Below are 20,107 nucleotides of genomic sequence, written 5' to 3' on the forward strand. Positions count from 1 at the left end.
GAGATAAAGTGCATCCTCTAGCAGAACAAATATGGAGATATACAGCAACTTTATTCATCCCCGAAGACCTGCAATCAGTTTATGTCAATCCTAGTTGTTCAGTTAAAATCAATAAATCTAGTATTCACAGAAAAGTGCATGTTTATTTTAGTTTATCCCATTTGAAAGTTAATAGAGCAGGTACAGTGATCTGGTTTTATGGACAGCAATAAGCTGTTGAAATCTCTTGGCTGTTTAATCTTGCTCTTTTGACCCGCATGTGACCAGGACTACACGAGTAAATACATTTCCCTTCAGGAAAAGGGGACAATATGTTCAGTAACTCCTTCTGAATACAATCGTATTAGGTGTCTTTTCAGAACAGCATTAGATGCTCAATAATACTCAGCTGGTGCTCTGTGGGGTTACATCTTTTTGTATGTTTACAGCAGTCGGAAAGATAATGTATTGCTATTCAAAAAGACAAAAAATTATATTCAAATATATATTATATGCCAACTTTCTGGTTTACACCATATATTTTAGTCATTGATGAGCTGACTCCGAAGTTATACTGACCGAATGATGCTAATAATCACATTAATTGCAGTTTCATCTGTGACAAATAATATATCTGTACAAATATTCTGTATTTTTGAAATAATAGGCCTTACACATTTTATCTCAAATGGTTACCAGGTGAGTTCTAAACATAAAATTTAAGTGAGAAAGAAAAACTATGTGGCATTAGTTTCCATGGAGATTTGTACAGAGCTCCACCAGCTGAGGGGAAGCCTAAAATAACCAAATAGTGCATGTGCTGAATGTCTGTCTGTGACCAGATACTTTGCCACAAACATTAATGACAGTTTTTTATCCTATTAGAAGAGTGACATGTTGACATGATCACTGCCAGGAAACAGACTGTGAGTTTATATACTGACACACAGCTCTGTACTGTACAAGTGACACGTCACCGGTGTTATTAAATTAAACATCCAGAGACAAAAAAACTAAAGGAAATCATAACTAGCATGTTTGACAGGGCATTACAAATAGTGTTTATTTTGGCCGTGCATAGTCTTGACTGACTAAATGATCCCAGCAGCAGACTTATTTTCCTGCACAGTTCTCCAGTGTTTGTAGCTCGGCAAATGTTTGAAGAGTGTTTTTACAGTTTTATATGTGTAAATAATGTCTGGTCGCGGTAAATAAAGGCAAATACATGCAAATATAAACTCTTGTATTTCTTTTTTTAAGACACAATTTCAGGCACACCTTTTGTAAAAATGATCATGGTGAAATGACAGTGACAGGGAATAAATATAAATAATTACAGCACTGACATTTACAGTTCCAGTTAAACAAGGCAGAGTAATACAGTCTCAAATGTAATCGGGAACAATTCATTTCATACACACGACAAAACGCTTATTTTTGTTCGACAGCATACAGTATGTCTATTTTGAGTCCTAAGAGTGTCATGCACTGTTGATTGAATTAAGAACAAGCTTAAAAGTTTATGAAACAGAACACACAATGAAGTCACGCATATGACCTCCAGCCATAGTGGCGCCTGTGGCCATGTGGCTTCCTGTGGTAGAGATGCATCACAATGCAGCATTTCTGCAGACTCGTGGGAGAATCACACAGACGTCTGACACAAACAACCCCCACTCACTGTAGGAGTGTCTCACTAAAGTGAGAGGAAAACAAAGATATACCAGTTGTGCTAGTGTCTTAGAAACATGTTCAGGGAAGCTGGATCGACGTACATCTGCCCCGACTCATCCGCCTCCTGGTCGTAGAGGAACTGTCTGAACACGTTGTACACCATCTCCCTGCTCAGGGTTATGTTTCTCAGCTGATCCTGCTGCTCTTCAGGCATGAGGAATGTCAGCTGGTAGTCAGCGACGACCGACCCGTTCCTGTGGGGAAACAGAAGTCCACACATATTACGAACGACAACAGATCAAACCACGGAGCAGAGGTGAAACAAAGAATGCAGTTCAATAACACGGCATGTGGGCGTAACGCTACTCCACCTGAAAGCATGTATCTCTACTCCGGAGAAGTATCGTCCCAGAGCAGGGGAGGTTGTGTAGAGGTCAGCCAGCTGGGTGGGGCCGGGACAAACATGCACAGGCAAACAATTAGACCAACTACTTTTACTTTAGAGGGCTTTCAGGAGCAGCAGCTGTGAGCAAGTTTATTGTTTTGTATTTGTTTTGCAAAGCTTGTAAAATTAGTCTCAGTTTAGGAGAGTTTCTTACTTTGGAAGTACTGGAAGTTGCATTTGTATACCATACATAATATGCAGCTCTCTTACTTAAAAAAAAACCCAAAACAAATAACCTAGAGTGTGAAATGTGACAACAGGGTTAAAGTTAAACCCTGTGTAATTGAAAGTAAATACACCTTTACAGCCATTTCAAATATGTGTTGTCTTATCTTATGTTACATTACTTGTTATGGTATCTTTAACTGAAAAGAAAATGACCGTACATTGCCTTAATAGCATAACTTCACTTATGACTTACATAACTAATGAATTAGCAAATTAAAGGAATAATGTTTGTACGGGTATTTCAAAAGTTCTGACGACAAATAATTAATATGCATTAATTAAGCAAATTTTTTGACATGCAACTGGTAGAAACCTTATCTTGAAGGCCAGCAGTGAGTGCTTGGCTTTCATTGGAAGAAAGGCTGAACAGTTCTTCTGTGAAGGTCTGATTGGGCAGTCGGAAGCTCCCGTTGAAAGACCGAGGAACTTTAAACAACGAGCTGTCAAAGTTGTCATCCACGTCCTCATGGAATGCTGCTCAGGGGAAATTGGTCAAAGCATCAGCAGCATAACTTCATGTTTTCATCAGCCTTGAATTGTTTTATACTTGGACATGACCGAGTAACATTTGCACTTTACGGTATGTTAACTCATCTTGGTACAGCTCAAAATATTTCAACAAACTTTTGAATTATTACCCGACTTTCCACTTTGATTCTGCACGCATTCCTTAATAAATGCAGCATCCTCTCAGACTCATCGTGCAACCTCACCTGAGCACACGACCAGCGAAATCACAATCACGGCACAGATGAAGACGAAGATGAAGAAGACGATCAGCCCTAGTTTGACCCTCTCTCTGCTTTTCCTGCACACGGAGGTAATCTAAAAGCATCGTGACAAATGTTTCGTCAATAGGGCCACAGCTTGTGCGGGTTCAAATGTGATATTAAATAGATCCTAGGTTAGATTCGGGAAAAACGCAATGAATTATGAGATGAAGTTACACTTCCTTTTCTCCAGGTGGAGAAGGAAAAGCCCAGAAACACAACATTTATTGTTATAAAGATACCTCTCGAAGAGTGAATGTATTTCCCAGAGTCGTTTGATTTTCTGTTGCAAGTTCAGAGGGCACCGTCTCCCCATTAATACTGGTCATCTGACAAAAAGACTAAAACACCAGATATATGTGTTACTCCCCTCCCTTTACTAGAAATGAAATGTGTTCACATGTAGAAGTGCTGAGAATAAGTAACTCAGAGAATCTGCAGAATCAGGTGCTGTTTTTATACTTGAAAATAATGCTAAACTGAATAAATGTGATATTGTAATATCTTGAACAGACTAAACATATGAACAGAGGAGCACAAGCTCACCTGTAGACTCACCTGTTCAGAAAGCAAGCTGTGATTCTCTGTTGCATCAGGGATCCTGCAGGCCACGCCACCCCCATTCCCTGTCACCTAGGAGCAGGCAATCAACTGTAAATAAGTTTAATAATATATATGTATATGTGCCACTAACCATTGGTTTAATCATAGTTATCTAGGAAAACGGTGAATAAAAGTAATACAGTAGCCTATGTATTTTTTTGATATAAGATATTACTACTCTTATTATCACTCTGATTAGACTCCAGAACGCTCTAAATGAACTCGTGTTGGCCCCATTATTAACTCACCCATTCATTACAGGAATGTGCTGCCCCATCGCTCCCATTCCTCCGGATGGCCTGCATCTCAACGTCCATGCTGGTTTTATTCCAACTACCAGTGCCAAATAGGAGTGCTGTAATCCCGGCTAAAGTCCCAACCCGGAAGTGCCTACTGGCTCTAACTTTTAATAAGAGCGCACTGTCCGCGAGACAGTAAACGTCAGGTGCGGTGCCAAAAAAAAAAGGCAACACTTACTCTGAGAACAACCGGTCGCGAGTTGACATTATTCAAAAGTTATTCTTTATTCCCAGACGAGGACATTGGCCTCTCGTCGTCCTGCCGCTGCGCGTCCCCTCCAGGTGAGCTGCTTGACGTTTCCGTGCGGCTGACGTCGGAAGGCGTTGTCCAAGGGAAGCGAGGGGAGGACACGCGAACAGCTCCCGGACGACATGACACGTCCGACATGCTAAGGAATGTCGGGATCGCACTATAATTCATAACCAGCCTTTCATTTTTAAGAGACATTATGAAGGAAAGATAACGGGAACTGTGTGTAAACATTAGTTCGTGCGTATTTAAATAACCCTTCAGGGGGAAAAAAAGGGAAGAAACCTTCAGGAGAGCAACAGAGGAGGATCCCTCTCCAGGATGGACAGGTGCAAAGTCCACGCCCCAGGTTAAGGCTTCGACGACGTTATGGATATTTACATAACCACATATTAGCTGATGCATGATGGGTCAAAATGCCTGTTGGAGAATGTTGTCGCCCATTTGTCAAATGCAAGTCCTTAGTCAAGATGTCTTTGATAAAAGGACATAAGTCAACATCAGACTTAAGTTTGTGGATAAATAAATCAAAGGTATTTTTTTTTTTACATGATAGTTACATTGCACATATAGAGTAAATACAAAATTACAGGGGACCATAGGGACAGAGATACACTTGACCCTTATTGCAGCTGCTGCCTTGCTCAATAGTCACCGCTAGAGGTCAACAAAGGGCAACACTAGTTCAGTGATTTTTTAAAACCTGCTTTTTCCACTAAATGTTTAAAGTTCCCTGAGGAACAGCAAAGCACATTTTGTCCTGTAAAGAGCTGAACATGGAGATAGCAAACTAATTCGATGTTATAAATACTGTAATTCCTTTAAAATAATAATGTGTTTAATGTTCTCTTGCTTGTCAAACCATTCACACACGGTTGCTCTGACCACCGCTTGCGTTAAAATAGGCAGCACATGATGTGCCTGCATGCACCAATAGGAATGATAATGGTGTAATTTAACAGATGCAATAGAGTTGTAAATCGAGCACGGTTTCAAACTACCGGTTTGTGCACACAGATAACCCCGAGACCCCTGCGACTGTTCAGTCTCAAAATCTCTATTTTGGCAGCGCCATCGCTCGTCATCAGCAACTGTAATCTACATCGATGGACCTCGCCTGACTGAAGATGTCTAGTTAGATGAAACTCAGCACCAGCTGGCTGTCCCGCCGGAATCATTTACTCACAATGATTCTTTCAACCCAACAAATCGTTGACTACACATGCAATGTCATCGTTTTTTCTGAAAGAAGAAGGAAGCCATTTATTGTCTTAACATTTCTGTGCATAATTGATGAGAATCCGAGCCACTCCACTGTAGCACTGGGATCTAGATATTTTGCAGAGTACAAAATAAAACAAACAAAATTAGACCAGCGTCAAACGAGAACTAGAAGCAAGGTACATCCTTTAAACCTAAAGTGAACGGGTTTTGATACGAGCATTCCCATCGATGCATAAACATGTTATATATCTGGTAAAAATAATATGAAGTCTACTAATATTTTGCCATCCCAGCCATTCCAAAAGTTCTGTGTGAATGACAAACTTCTTACATGGAATTGCACTCTTCATAACGTCTTTAAATTTAAACAAGAACAAATTAAAACAGGAGTCTGGCTATGCAGACTTGACAAAATGAGATATTTCCTGATAATGGATACAGTATTAACTTTGAGGAGTATTTCCATATGCAGAGAACAGCTGCTTCTCATAACTCTCCAGTGTTTATAGACCTGTTCTGTAGACGACCACGAGAGAGCGACAGAGGGACTAAGAAAGACCAGGTAGCAAGAAATTGTAAAATGATTAACTTTTTCTGAGTCGTATTTAAAGAGTTCTCTTAAACAAAACACTGAATAACTTATTCAGTCAAATATATATGTAAATATATATAATTAGATTTTCTTAAAGTAAACAGTCACAGTTCACGCCATGTTATATCCTCATTGGTGCTCTTCCAGAGGCGGCTCCTCCTTCCCCTTTGTCTTAACATTGATCTCTATTGGCAGGGCGCTAAAGGCTGCTGTTGCTCCTCCAACGCCTCCAAGTTCTGGGCTGGTTCCGCTTCCTGCTCCGCCCCCGGATCTCCCCTGTGGTCACATTCAGCTACCCCATCCTCTGTTTTTTCACAGTCCCTGTCCTTCTCCTCAGCTTCTTTCAGACTTGCCGGCTGTCCGTATTCGAAAACCTGGTCCGTGTCCCCATTGTCTTTCGTGCTGTACGGTTCACACGGGGACAGAGCAGCGCTGAAAGCTCCCCCCTCCTCTCCAGCAGACCTCCTGTGCTGTCTTGTGGGCGGGCGCCTTTTGAATGATAGCCGTGCACGAGTCTAAGGAAAATATGGGTAAAAAACAGGAAATTTAGAAAGAAAAACAAATATATATATTTATGTTTAAAAAAAAAAAATCAAGTAATCAAAAGGCAACGTAGATCTATAAGACGGATACTAATATATATGCATTGTCAATTATTTCATCCAATCACATTATTTCCCGTTCTTAGTCTCAACATACGTCTTCCCACAGAATCCTCTTCTGTCAGACCACAACCTCATAACTTTTGAATTTATACTACCGGAGTGTACTCCGTTAGTCAAAAGTTTCTACACCAGATGTCTAACTGACAGTGCTGTAGCTAAATTTAAAGAAGCGATTCCTTCTGTATTTGATTCGATACCACGTCTCAATATAACAGAGGACTCCTGGTCTAACTTTAGTCCGTCCCAGATTGATCATCTTGTTGACAGTGCCACAGGCTCTCTGAGAATGACACTGGACTCGATAGCCCCTCTGAAGAAGAAGACAGTGAGGAAGAGGAGGTTTGCTCCCTGGTATAACCCTCAGACCCGCAAACTGAAGCAACGTCACGAAAGCTTGAACGCATATGGCGTTCAACTAATCTCAAGAATCCCGCTTAGTTTGGCGAGATAGTCTTAAAACATATAAGAAGGCCCTCCGTAATGCCAGAGCAGCCTATTACTCATCAGTAATAGAAAAATAAGAACAACCCCAGGTTTCTCTTCAGCACTGTAGCCAGGCTGACAGAGAGTCACAGCTCTGTGGAGCCGAGCATTCCTATAAACCTCAGTGGTAATGACTTTATGAACTTCTTTAATGAAAAGATTTTAACTATTAGGGACAAGATTAATATTCTCTTGCCCATAACCAGTGCCAATCTGTCCTCAAGTGGAATGGCCTTGGAAACCGCTGTATGCCCTGGTGTATATTTGAGGGCTTTTCTCCCATCAACCGTGACCAATTATCTTCAACGGTTTCTACTTGAACACGGCTACCTGTCTCTTGGACCCCATCCCGACGAGGCTGCTTAAAGACGTTTTGCCTTTAATTGGCGGCTCTCTATTAGATATTATCAATGTGTCTCTGCTAACAGGCCACGTACCACACTCCTTCAAGGTGGCTGTTATTAAACCTCTCCTGAAGAAGCCCACTCTGGATCCAGAGGTGTTGGCTAACTACAGACCGATCTCTAACCTCCCTTCCTCTCCAAGATCCTTGAGAAAGTGGTCGCAAATCAGTTGTGCGACTTTCTACATCATAATAGTTTATTTGAGAAATTTCAATCAGGATTTAGAAAACACCACAGCACCGAGACGGCACTGGTGAGAATTACAAATGACCTCTTAATGGCAGCAGATAAAGGACTCCTCTCTGTCCTGGTCTTGTTAGACCTTAGTGCTGCATTCGACACCATTGACCATGACATCCTGTTACAGAGACTGGAGCAGTCGATTGGCATTTCAGGCACGGCACTAATTTGGTTTAAATCCTATTTATCAGATCGATCTCAGTTTGTATTTGTAAACGATGACGCCTCGATAACCACCAACGTTAATCACGGAGTTCCACAAGGTTCTGTGCTTGGACCAATTTTATTTACTTTATACATGCTTCCTTTGGGCAATATTATCAGGAAACACTCCATAAACTTTCATTGTTATGCAGATGATACTCAACTATATTTATCGATAAAACCAGAGGAGAGCAACCAACTCTGTAAAATTCAAGCATGTCTTAAAGACATAAAACATGGATGACCTGCAACTTCTTGATGTTAAACTCAGACAAAACCAAGTAATTTTAATCGGCCCTGAGCACCTCAGAGATCAATTATCTGGTGATGTGGTTTCTGTAGACGGCATTGCCCTAGCATCCAACACCACTGTAAAGAATCTTGGCGTTATCTTTGATCGGGACTTGTCCTTTAACTCCCACGTAAAGCAAATCTCAAGGACTGCATTCTTTCATCTACGTAATATTTCAAAAATCAGGCACATCTTGTCTCAAAAAGATGCAGAAAATTGGTTCACGCTTCGTTACTTCGAGACTGGATTACTGCAACTCCTTATTATCAGGCTGCTCTAATAAATCTCTTAGGTCCCTCCAGTTGATCCAGAATGCTGCAGCTCGTGTTCTCACTAAAACTAAGAAAAGAGATCACATCACTCCTGCACTAGCTGCTCTGCACTGGCTCCCAGTAAAATCAAGAATCACTTTTAAAATTCTTCTCTTAACGTACAAAGCCTTGATTGGTGATGCACCATCATATCTTAAGGAGCTTGTAGTACCATATATCCCCACTAGAGAGCTACGCTCACTAAATGCGGGACTACTTGTAGTTCCTAGAGTCTTAAAAAGTAGAATGGGAGCCAGAGCCTTTAGTTATCAAGCTCCTCTTTTATGGAACCAGCTTCCAATTTCAGTCTGGGAGGCAGACACAGTCACCTCGTTTAAGAGTAGACTTAAGACTTTCCTCTTTGACAGAGCTTATAGTTAGGGCTGAATCAGGTTTGCCCTGGTCCAGCCCCTTGATATGCTGCTATAGGCTTATAGCTGCCGGGGGACGTTTTAGGATGCACTGAGTACCTATCTCCTCTTTTTCTCTCCTTAAGGATGAATTTTCATCTCTCAATCACACGTTACTAACTCTGCTTTCTCCCGAGTCCTTTTGACTTCACGTCTCATGGGGTCATCGGACCCTATGAGACGGCATAGATCCTATCTGCCTGATGGATCATCGAGGTCTGGGTCGTGGAATTCCTGCTCCTGACTACGCCACTGTCCTGTTGAGACTCCGTCCCCTCCTCCTCCCCACCGCCATCTGCCTGATGGATCGTGGAGGTCTCCATCGTGGAATATGCCTACTATGAACTATTCATACACTCTGTCATATTCATTGAATGTATTTAAACTCTAAATCTGTCCTTCTGTACACATTACATCTATTGCATCTGTCCATCCTGGAGAGGGATCCTCCTCTGTTGCTCTCCTGCAGGTTTCTTCCCTTTTTTTCCCCCTGAAGGGTTATTTGGGAGCTTTTCCTGGTCCGATGTGAGGTTTTGGGGCAGGGATGTCTCTGTGTACAGATTGTAAAGCACTCCGAGACAAATTTGTAATTTGTGAAATTGGGCTATACAAATAAACTGAATTGAATTGAACATATGCGTGCGAGCACTGAACGCCATGTTACCTCGGGACTCTAACTAGGCTAAGGGGATTACATCTTCAATCCCCCTTGCAGCCGCTCTCATGTACTGCTGGGGCATCTTGCTCCAGCTTATCCAAGGCTTCTTAAAGTGAAGATGCAGAACGCCTGCTGAGAAACACGTCAACGGGTCCGGCAACCAAGTGTCCGACCGTGACGTCACAGCCCAGTCGACAAAAAGCGTGAGAAACATGTCCAGGGCCTCAATGTGACTGTAGCTCATGTTTGCCATTCAGTGACTCGGAACTAGTGCACAGACCCATGCACACATGAGAAACACAACAGTACCAACTCCTAAACAATGCTTACAAATGACCTGCAAGCAGAAATAAAATTAAATATAAGGAGCGAGGATCTTCTTCAAAGAGATACCTACAGTAATACCACAAACTAGTCCCACTGCAATATAAGAAGATAGTAACAAATAGCTCAGATCCATTTGTTCCAATTGTCAAGCCCATACGCAGCTTTGTTGTCCATACACTTACCTTGTTGATGCTCAGCAGCGGGGCGCCTTCAGGGGGGCTGTCGAAGCAGACGGCCTCCTCCTCTTCACAGGACCGGTACGAGGGCCGCAGGGGGGGGCTCAGGGGGCTCTGCGGGCTGCAGGCTGTGGGCGGGGACAGCGGTGCTGGCTGCAGCGTCACTTCAAGACTCTTGTTGGGCGAATGCAGCAGAGCAGTGGGCGACAGGGCAAGATTGGCCTGCAGTGGGAAAAGGTAGATCCTGAAGCCTGGACAATATAATCCGAATACAACCGAACTGTCAAACTCTGGGTTTCATTAAATGCATTTAAACATTTTTGAAAAAGAACACCGCTTTTAAAAACTGGCCTGCTAGAAGCACGGTGTGAAATTCCACGCGTCTCAAACGGCATCCGGCATATTCAGTCTAAGAACTAAAAGAACATAATATCGAGAGTTAACCCCCCAAACCTCTGTTCATGTTTAAAGCAGCGTATCCTACCTGCACTGGGGAGAAGAGGAAGAAGGAGAAGTGGCAGCCCTTTTGTCCCATGGATGCCCACCGTGTGAATCTCTAAGAGGAACGCCGGTGGTGGGTTTGCGCGAAGCTCGGTGGCCCGTGATCCCATCAGCTCATTAATCTGAGCCAATTGTGGCATCAGGGAAAAGCTTGTCCCTTTTTCTCCCCTCCATGCTCACAGCTCAGGCACCAGTGCCCACTGAACAGTGGATGGCAGTAATGACACACTCCTGACTCCTGCTGCCCGTTTACTACATCCTGTGACATCGTGTGTGAGGCCAGCTTTGGTTTGGTTTCCCCATTTCCCTCACAAAATATTCGAATGTTAAATGATGCATCTACCTGGAGTTTCTCAATGATGGAGGAGTTCTTCATCTTGATTTTGAAGGGATTTGGTGAGACGATGGTTTTCTGCAAGAGAAAAGTCAGACCAGAGTTAATGAAACGACAAATGTGGAAAATCACCACAACACCCATTCACACCACGGAAAGCTGACATCTTGTGTTACTTCCACTTTGTGTACAATGTGTACTGTCATTGTAGAGTATACTGGGCCATACAAGCATGTATAAGTATGGAAAAGTATCAAATAAAAATATATATTTTTCTGGTCATTCCTTTGATTTTTGCACTGTTGTGCAAAGCGGCTTCAATCTGCAATAAAGATAAGACTGAACTATATAGATAGGTTTGTGTGATACATTGGTCGAGTCAATATTGTTTTTTCATTGGAAGAGAAATAGCAGCAACACTTTCACAATGTTTGATCAGAAGAAACAAAAATGGTCCATTGTGCAACAGTAGTCTGTTGACTGTGGTGAAATTGAGTTTGCAATGTTGTAAAGTAAACAAATCCAAGTCTGTTTTATGGAGACACGTTGGTAGCAAATGGGTCAGTGGAGTTAAAAAATGACTTGCATCAGATTCATCATCGTTTTGGTTCTGCAACTTTTGGGAACATGGATGTCTTCTTCGAAATAGCAACTATAAACAAAAAGGAGGAATTGTAAATCAAATCTGTAATCACACATATGCTACTCCATTTAATTTTCTCGGGCAGCTAAATATAAATGGTATAATTTTGCATGGATGCTGTAACAGAAGACATGAATAAAGTACCTGGTCATTTGAGGTGGGCATCGGTAGAATGTGACCGTTGAACCTTCCAGCCAGCTCAGCCACAGATGGCTTGGATGGAGAATCCTATTGGAAGAAGAATACAGTCAAACAACCCACAAACTTAGGAAAATTTGCACGGCATGCCTTTGCCCTGTAAGACGACGCACGCAAAAAAACTCTTTGGGCGCTGACTTGCTGAACAAAGACGGTAAAAAGTCAGAGCCCAACGTATACCTTTGCATAATAATTCATCATGTTTGAGACAGGAGTTGCTCAGCAACTGATGAGACCGCATTAACATTATCTTTATTAAATATAAATATATTTTAGATGAGTCCAAAACATCCAAAACATTCGACTAATTTTCAGGATTGGCTTTGCAAGATCCAAGGTGAATTTTAAAACATATTTTTAACCCATGAAATGCCGATTCTGATTACTCTTGAAAGAAATAAACACGAGCACTGATTCGTTTCCTTAACGTACAGTCATAACAAATTAAAATAAAACCTGTTTAAGTGTGCAGAGCCTCTTTGAGCATATCATATGCCGAGAGCCATTTTGCAGCTAAACAAGGAGATTTTCGAAGATGAGAACAAGTCTCACTTCCCTCTTCTCTGTAGGAGGAAAACGCAAAGAGTGTGAACGTGCAAACTCCAGAGTGCCGGGTTCAATGCTGTTTTTGCATCACACCAGGGACCCGACCTTGGAGCCTCACACTATTATCACTTTCCCGGCCCCTTTATTTCATGTCTCTCCCACTATTCCCGAGCCGATTGCTAAACTTCCCTCCTCCATTCCGCCCTTTCCTGACCACTCACTCCTGATACCACAGGCGTAAGTGATAAGTCAGCATGAACGAGAGCCTTGAAAAGAACTCTGTTTTTCTGCCAAGTATTCGGACAGTAAACGGGTCTAGACATTTAGTTTGCGACAGCAGCTCGAGATGCGTCAGGAGTGAGCAGATTCTCATGCATCACGTTGCCGTGCCGTGATTTGTGTTGTACGGTCACCGCTTGTGGAGCTGCGCCTTTTCCGGCTTCCATGCCACATTTCATTTCCAGCAGACTTTTAACCGACCACTAGAACACTCATGCTAATGTCACGTTTGCCGGGTGTGTGGACTCGCGGTTCCCTCCTTCCTCGCGCAGTTTGAGCCCATGGATCTCCAAGCCTTCACGGAAACACACATTCCACACAAAAGCTTTGTTTTCCTTCTCCCCCTTGTTCTCCACATGACCTCAGCACCTTGCTCCCTCCACCCAAAACGTATGACAGCATCAGTTAGCCTCTGTTGACGCTGCTCTGTGCCCTAATCCACATCGCAACCCTCTTCCCGAATTCTCTGTTCTCATCCGTGATAAATAGTAATCACCAGGGACCCGCCCACCAACCATTTCCCTGAGATGACAAAAGACACACATTATTCCAATGAGCCATACAAGGCCTTCGGCTGGCTATCGGTATTGCATGTTTCACTCGGCTGGGACCTCACGCTCTGCAGAAGAGTGGGAAACATCGGTTCACTGCAAGAGAGCGCAGGGCCAGCTCTATTTCTGGGCCTCAAGGCCTGGGAAAAAGCCCCACAGCTGTGCAGGCCGCCTGGATCACATCTGTAACCCCTCCGCTCCTCAGAGAGAGCCTCCCTGGATATGAGAGACCACATCAGAGACACTGTAATCTAGCATACAGAGCATGTCTAAACAAGGAACTACGAGAGAGAGAGAGAGAGAGAGAGAGAGGCTTCTGAAAGCAGTGCCTTAACCATGTGAATAACGTTTGCCTGTGTCGTCGCTAAAAACAAACAAGCCATTTCTGGACTTCCATGGAAACCGACCCGTTAACTGCTGCTTGCTTTACGGTTACACGTGTTAGCACAGACCTATACTGTTGTCAAACACACTTTTACTTTGAATAGATCGAAAGCTTTTGTTATTTAATAGCATGACAAAAAAGTACATGAATGCTTGTAGGAACACTGACAAATTGAGAAATGTGCTAGTTTGAATCCCTGGGGCCAGTTGGGAAAATATGACGTGGTTAATCTACAGATAATACTGTATGTGCAGTGCAGGACATATACACTATTGTGTAGATGTCTTTGAATACATTTTCTTGGCTCCTGAGCCCTTACAGTTGACATGGAAAGCCTCCAGCCCTGTGGACGCCGTTGCCACTACTCGCGTATTACATCAACACTGTCGGCATTCCTTTGAGCAATATGGAGCTGCCGAGTGGCCGGCTGTGGTGGCACTGTGGGTGGTGGTCCATTACACCAATCGTTGGAGGACACGTTTTAAAAAAGGACACTGTGGTCACAAAGATAATACTACTTTCAAGAAATAAAAACTAATAGTAAAGTTAAACATGTAATCTGTTGTTTTCAGCCATTTGTGCTCAAATTTAAAAAAAATTAAAAACTGTCGTGTGCATCCTTAGCAAACTGTATCTCGAGGATACAGGTTCATCCCAACCAGCCGATGAAGACACGATGTTTAGCGTATGACCGGCTGATGTGGCGAGAGAACACGGAGACAAACAGATCACACAAAGCCTGCTATTGTTCCCACTATTCATATTTCCAGAGGGGCAAAGAAGAAGCACATGATAGCAGTCTCTATAAATCCAAACATCTGTTTGATAGAGCAGCGGTGGTCGGAGTGTAATCCACCGTGGAGCTGACGTCTGACTCGGGATCTTTAACCCTTCGAGGAACTCTCAATCCCCAGAAATTTACCAGCGGTGAGGAAATCTGTGAAAGTGAAGATAAAGTGCACCAAAGCGCAGCTGCATGTTGAGCAAGCACCTAGTGCAATGCTTCAGTTTGAGTGTGCAGGCTTTTGTTTTGACAAGTCAGCGTGTTCTGCCAGGAGGAAAACACACCGTAGGCCTACGCCGCTCCTTTCTGCCTGCACTTGTGGAGTGGCAAGAGAGCAGAAAGCCACCTTCTCGATCGCTGCCTTTCCAGGAAAACATGACGTGCCTTTGGACCGAACCTTATCCGACTCGTACTTTTCCGCTGCGGTTGTGTGGTCTCTCTTGTGTGTGTGTGTGTGTGTGTGTGTGTGTGTCCAAGAGGCCCTCATGCAGAGTGAGGAGGTAAATGACACCCTCATCTGTACGAGACATTGCTGCTCCGGCCTCAAAGGAATTGGGAGGTGCTGCGGACAGAGACTAGTGCCGAGTGTGCGTGGAACAACTACTATGCAATTAAAACAAAATAAGCATCCAGAGAGAGGGATAATAAATCCAGATGACCCGGGAACAGAAAGCTGCTGACGAAGTCCGAATTCAAAAGACGGAAATATTTCTTTTTCAAATGTGTGAAATGCAACAACAAATGAGTCAAGACCCCAGGAGGCTCTAGAGATCTGTTGTTTAACTGCAATTATGAAGATAGGAGAACAGATGAGTAGAATGCATTTGTATATTTTAATGCGATAATTACAGTAGCCTGCCTAAAACAGTCTGAACTGTTATGCAACGGCGAGTAAAAAAAAGGAATCAACACACGTAAACAGCTCACAGCAGACTGAACGTCCACCACATGTTTGAAGACAAGAAATACAACTGGGATACAAGCGCCTGTTGGGGATTCGACATGGAGTTCTGTATCCTCATCCCCTGATCCAGCAATCACAAAGACAAAAAACATCTGGACAGTGGATCAGATAGTTGTTGTGGAGGCCGGCTAAGAAGAACAGACGTGGGATGATGTCACAGTAAAGCACCTTCCCCACAACAACGTTGTTCACCTCAGAGTCTTCTGATATAGAGTAGTCTTAGTTTCAGCCAGCAGTTAATGTTCAGTCTCAAACGTGCAGCGTGCACACCTGCCTTCTAAGCCTCTTATTTAATAAGGGACAGTGCACATTGATAAAAACATTTCAGTAAATGTGCCAGAGTTAGCCAAGAGGCTATTTTTCATCTGTAGTCCCAATGATGCTGATGTTAAGAACAAACCTAAAACAATAAGATTACAAATACCCTAAACCTACAATGTCAATATTTCCCAAAAAGCAACACTTGCAAAGTACAAGCAGCTTGCAGCACTTAGTGTGTTTGCACTCCTGTCTCCCAAAAAAGGAAATCAAGAGCATGGCGTGATGCCAAATTTAGAAGAGGGTGGTTGAGGAGGGGCAGGCAGTATGGGTTAACTGCTCTGCAGGGAGATTTAGAAGTTAGTTCTAAAGTCATGATGATAGTTTAAATCCCTGGAGTTTTCACTTCCACCATCTGGCTCACTGCTCTCAGGTTTCATCTATACGAATCTCACATTTCTAGACTTGATGCCGACTAAAGTCAACATGTTGGAGAATCTGCAGCTGCCCGAGACCGCTCACTGCCGGACTCAGGCTGCCTCTCAGTCTCCATCCATGACATAACTTCCTTGAAAGCCAACAGTGTGTGTTTTTCTTCCACAGATCAGAGCGTCCTGCTCCCTGCTATCTTGTCTGTATTTCCCACCTTGGATCTCTCTCTGCCCCACAGACTGGAGGAGCAGGATCTGACACAACCTCCTCTCTGATAGCAGGGCTGACTGCATCATGTGTAGCGTGAGAGAGGGCTTGTGACGGCAATACAGTACAACAATGTACACGATAACAACCACTGCTAAATAAGCAGGGCTGGAATTTTTAAGGCTTTATGAAGCATTTGATTGGTCGTAAAAGGCCGATGAGCAAAGCTTACACAAGAGAAGTCAGCTCCCATGGAAACAGTTCATTTTGCACAAAACAAGTTCAATTCTTTCACCGGTGAAACTAAATGTGTTGTGAAACGTTGAAGACGAACTGCAGCACAAATATGAATATTCTGCAGAAACGGTGCACTTCCAGCATTCTACTTCTCTTTTGATTTGATCTGTAAAGTTTGCCAAGACTTTCGAGTTCAAATATGTGAACGTAAGGTTGGAAACATGCTAGAAAGATATCAGAGAAAGGCGATGAGGGTTTGCAGGATGTTTTTATTTTTTTATCTAAAAGGACATGCTCTAGGTTAGTCCCCCAGCATCATCACTACCGATCATGGCTCTGCAGCACTTTAATGTATTGTGTAAGCTGATAAAATCAAATTACATACATTATTTCTATTATATATCAGCCATAACGAGACATTGAATATGAGGCCTGGTAAAGATTTGTAGCCTTTCCTTGATGCTTTAAATTCCACTGAGCTTCACGGTCAGTTAGGCGTCTGTTCCATGAGAGTGAACCATTCATCCTGGCCAGAAACACACACACACCTCCGGCTGCATCGGTCACAAGGATGTCCCGACAACTCTAAAAAAAATGCTTTGTCATAATCTTACAACACTTTCAAAAGGATGTTTTATTAAAACACTTTTTGTAGTTCTCGTAGTAATAAAGGCATGTAACTATTTAGCCCATAATAACGACAGCAAGTAAGTCAATGACTCGTAAAGCAAAATAGGGATAATAGGGACTCATTAGCAAACATCTGGCTGGTACAGACTGAGCTCCTTCATTATTGGTCTCTTAACTTTACTATGGATTACATAATACATGTGCATGCCATATGTCAACTATCCCGAATACTCACTCTTATAGCAGTGGTGTTGCATGGAAATTCTAAAATGTCGTGTTTCCTGTGTTGGAACGACAACCTATGAAGAGGACAAACTGGACAGTTTGTGCGTGCGTGCGTGCGTGCGTGTGTGGAAATTTGGTCGAAATAGATGACGTATGTCGCTTACGTTGGTTTTATTGCTGAATGACTTATTTCCCATTACCTTATGAGAACCAGGCCTTTCTATAAACACCAGATTATAGTGGTGCATGTGTGTGGTTCTTTGTTGAGGTACTCAGTTTAAAATTAATTGATTAGTCATCAAAATAGTACGAGTGTTAGTCGAGGACAGCTCGAGCTCAACAGCAATCTTTTAAACTTAAATCTGATTACGTCACGGACGATGCCTCCCATTCCCAACATCTGGGAGAACCCTTTCAGGTACAGGTAGAGCTAGGAGATATGGAGAAAATCAAATATCATACACCTCAATATTAACTGTCACCAGTGGTGATTTTACTAAATATTTTCAGAATGGAGATTTGATAAATAATCATCAGTGATGCAGACAGTGACTAACAGAACTGTCTGGTAAGTTCAAAGAAATACATTACAAGCAGGAAAAGGACAACACCCATGCCATATTACGACATCCAAAATCCTAGACGATTTCTAGTCCAATATTAATTTCCTGTGGATTGACTCAGTTGGCATCGCTTTTCTGTCAGAGGTGATGACAGACCAAAGTGACTTTGCAGGAAACCACTGACTGTCTGAAACACCTGAACCTGGCTCAGTGAGCTTTCAAAACAGCTTTTACTTTTCTTCTCTTTTTTAATCACGGTGGTTATACCCGCACCAGCAACAGAAACACCTTTCTGAACACTTCCCAGGTGAGAGATGAAATCCCTGAGCAGTGTTTACGTTTCTAACAGGGCCTTGGATAGGTAGTTGTTCACTGTGATGGTGAACAAGTGAGCTTTCAGTTGCAGTGATGCTCATTGTCACCAACCTCTTAATCATTTGCTCGACTACTATAGACACCGAGCTTGTGATATGGGTATATGCGAGGCTTCTTCGAGAAGAAAACAACTAGTGTCACTAAAACAAGTTAAACCTGCTTTCGATCGCAGCCTTCAGCTTGCTGCAGGTTTGTTTTGCCCCTTTCAAAACAGTGTCATCTCACAGAAAATGCAACTATATCAGAAACAAAAGTGTTGACCTAAGAAACCCCTTTTATCGTTTATCAGTCCAATTTTTTGTCTCCCAATTTTGGGAAAAGGGACAGAAGAATACATGTTTGCATCCAAGCTGAACTGGCCGAAAGCATATCGGAGTCGTAGAGTTGGTGGTGTAAGGATGCGAGAGTAGTTCTGTGGCAGATTATTAATGTGCTCCGTCACATGCTGATGTGGGGTGGGGGGGTGGGGGTAAGGGCGTTGCTCTTCCCATTTGCAACATGACATTAAATACTTGAAGAATATGTTACAAGTTGGAGGGAACAGCTTGTTTTGTTGGGAGGCCACAAACCTGTGACCAAACCCTGCAATAAAAATGGACTTCCATGAAGAACATTTTGTTTTAAATCCAGTGTGATGGATTTAAAACAAAGATGGGGGGGGGGGTCGTTGTTGATGTTAAGACTTAAATGCAGACTTACAGTGAAGTCTAAATGTAATCAACACATTCATTAGTGGCTCACGACAGATGTTTTGTTTGTGTTGATAACAGAACAACTACAGCGTCAGGAAAGAGAAGCACTCATCTTTTCATATAAAACATTTGGATAATAAGTCAAACATGGCATCACAGAGTTAAGAGGTAGATATTGTAAAGATTAGGAGCTTTTAAAGTGGCGAGTAGCCAACACAACTACACCTGCATAGTACTTTATAGGTGTAAGAATCTAACATGAATGCAATATTAAAAAAGAAATTACACAGACCAATACAAATATGAGTTGCTCACTGAGCGCCTATGATGGACTGATAATGAACCACATTAAATACATATAAAAACCATGTGCTCAAGTAGCCAAAAGGTGCATGCAAGAACAGAAAGCTGCGCTCGGAGTAGAGTTGTTACCTCCATCCTGGGAAATGCAGAGGTCGTCCCCTTCTGCTTTTTGTTGTTGTTGTGGCTGTTTTTCGACCTGTTGGAGCTCACGGCCTGCTGCTGGAGAGGAACCCGAGGAGCGCAGCGCGGACAGGGAGCAGCTCTGTGTTTATATCTGGAGCCAAATCAGCCTCATGCACGAGGAGGAGGAGGAGGAAGAGGAGGAGTGGACAACTTTTACGCGCATTTGGCGCCATCAGCGCTGTCAAATTAGTCAAGAAAAAAAAGGAAAAACAAGACTTCTGCTTCAGACGATCAAAATATGAATACTGACAAAGCGAACAGTTGCGCAGAATTATTAGGCTAAATTAGCTGGGACTCAATATGATTAAAAAATATTTACATTTAGATTTGTAAACTACCGTAAGTCCGACTGTCGGATAGGCCCATATTGTTGGTGCAACCCAATAAGGAACAGACTGGAGCATCCACACACAGTGTACATCGATCCACACAGTTCCTTGAAAAATGGGGCGCCAACTTTGATGTAATTTTTAATCAATTTACCAATTAATCCAAGCCGCAGGCCTCAGCTGCTTTATATGAGCCATCACGTTCACGCATGTGTTCTCTCACCTGGCCACAACTAAATGAGTTCAGTCATCAC

The 20,107-nt window shown here is 42.7% G+C and overlaps 2 protein-coding genes across 3 annotated transcripts; both read right to left on the reverse strand.

Annotated features, from left to right (window-relative positions):
• Window positions 1–1,207: 1,207 nt before the first annotated feature.
• LOC130210811 (TPA-induced transmembrane protein-like) lies at window positions 1,208–5,389 on the reverse strand. Of its 2 annotated transcripts, XM_056441302.1 has the most exons (7): window positions 3,948–5,389; window positions 3,655–3,729; window positions 3,339–3,437; window positions 3,040–3,151; window positions 2,640–2,800; window positions 2,025–2,095; window positions 1,208–1,907 (listed from the first exon to the last, which is right to left on the reverse strand). In XM_056441302.1, the coding sequence occupies exons 1-7, from the start codon at window positions 4,014–4,016 to the stop codon at window positions 1,712–1,714; spliced, it is 783 nt and encodes a 260-aa protein (XP_056297277.1). In that variant the 5' UTR covers window positions 4,017–5,389; the 3' UTR covers window positions 1,208–1,711. The 2 variants fall into 2 exon arrangements, with proteins under 2 accessions (XP_056297277.1, XP_056297278.1); XM_056441303.1 differs by lacking the exon at window positions 3,339–3,437.
• A 92-nt stretch (window positions 5,390–5,481) lies between these two features.
• Window positions 5,482–19,571, reverse strand: zgc:153184 (uncharacterized protein LOC751652 homolog). The gene is given in 7 exon segments (XM_056441301.1): window positions 5,482–6,255; window positions 6,258–6,579; window positions 10,241–10,456; window positions 11,079–11,147; window positions 11,656–11,721; window positions 11,857–11,940; window positions 19,471–19,571. Coding segments are annotated over 7 exon segments (825 nt in total). The 5' UTR covers window positions 19,477–19,571; the 3' UTR covers window positions 5,482–6,193.
• Window positions 19,572–20,107: the final 536 nt, after the last annotated feature.

The sequence above is a fragment of the Pseudoliparis swirei genome, chromosome 20 (assembly GCF_029220125.1).
Source record: "Pseudoliparis swirei isolate HS2019 ecotype Mariana Trench chromosome 20, NWPU_hadal_v1, whole genome shotgun sequence".
Taxonomy (NCBI): domain Eukaryota; kingdom Metazoa; phylum Chordata; class Actinopteri; order Perciformes; family Liparidae; genus Pseudoliparis; species Pseudoliparis swirei.

What these genes read in the sequence shown, in the direction of transcription:
- LOC130210811 (XM_056441302.1), bottom strand. Translation starts at nt 4,016, where the DNA reads ATGGACGTTGAGATGCAGGCCATCCGGAGGAATGGGAGCGATGGGGCA. An exon ending in ATACATTCACTCTTCGAGAG is followed by an intron (nt 3,152 to 3,338) that starts GTATCTTTATAA and finishes CGATGCTTTTAG; the next exon opens with ATTACCTCCGTGTGCAGGAA. An exon ending in CTGCTGGCCTTCAAGATAAG is followed by an intron (nt 2,096 to 2,639) that starts GTTTCTACCAGT and finishes GGCCCCACCCAG; the next exon opens with CTGGCTGACCTCTACACAAC.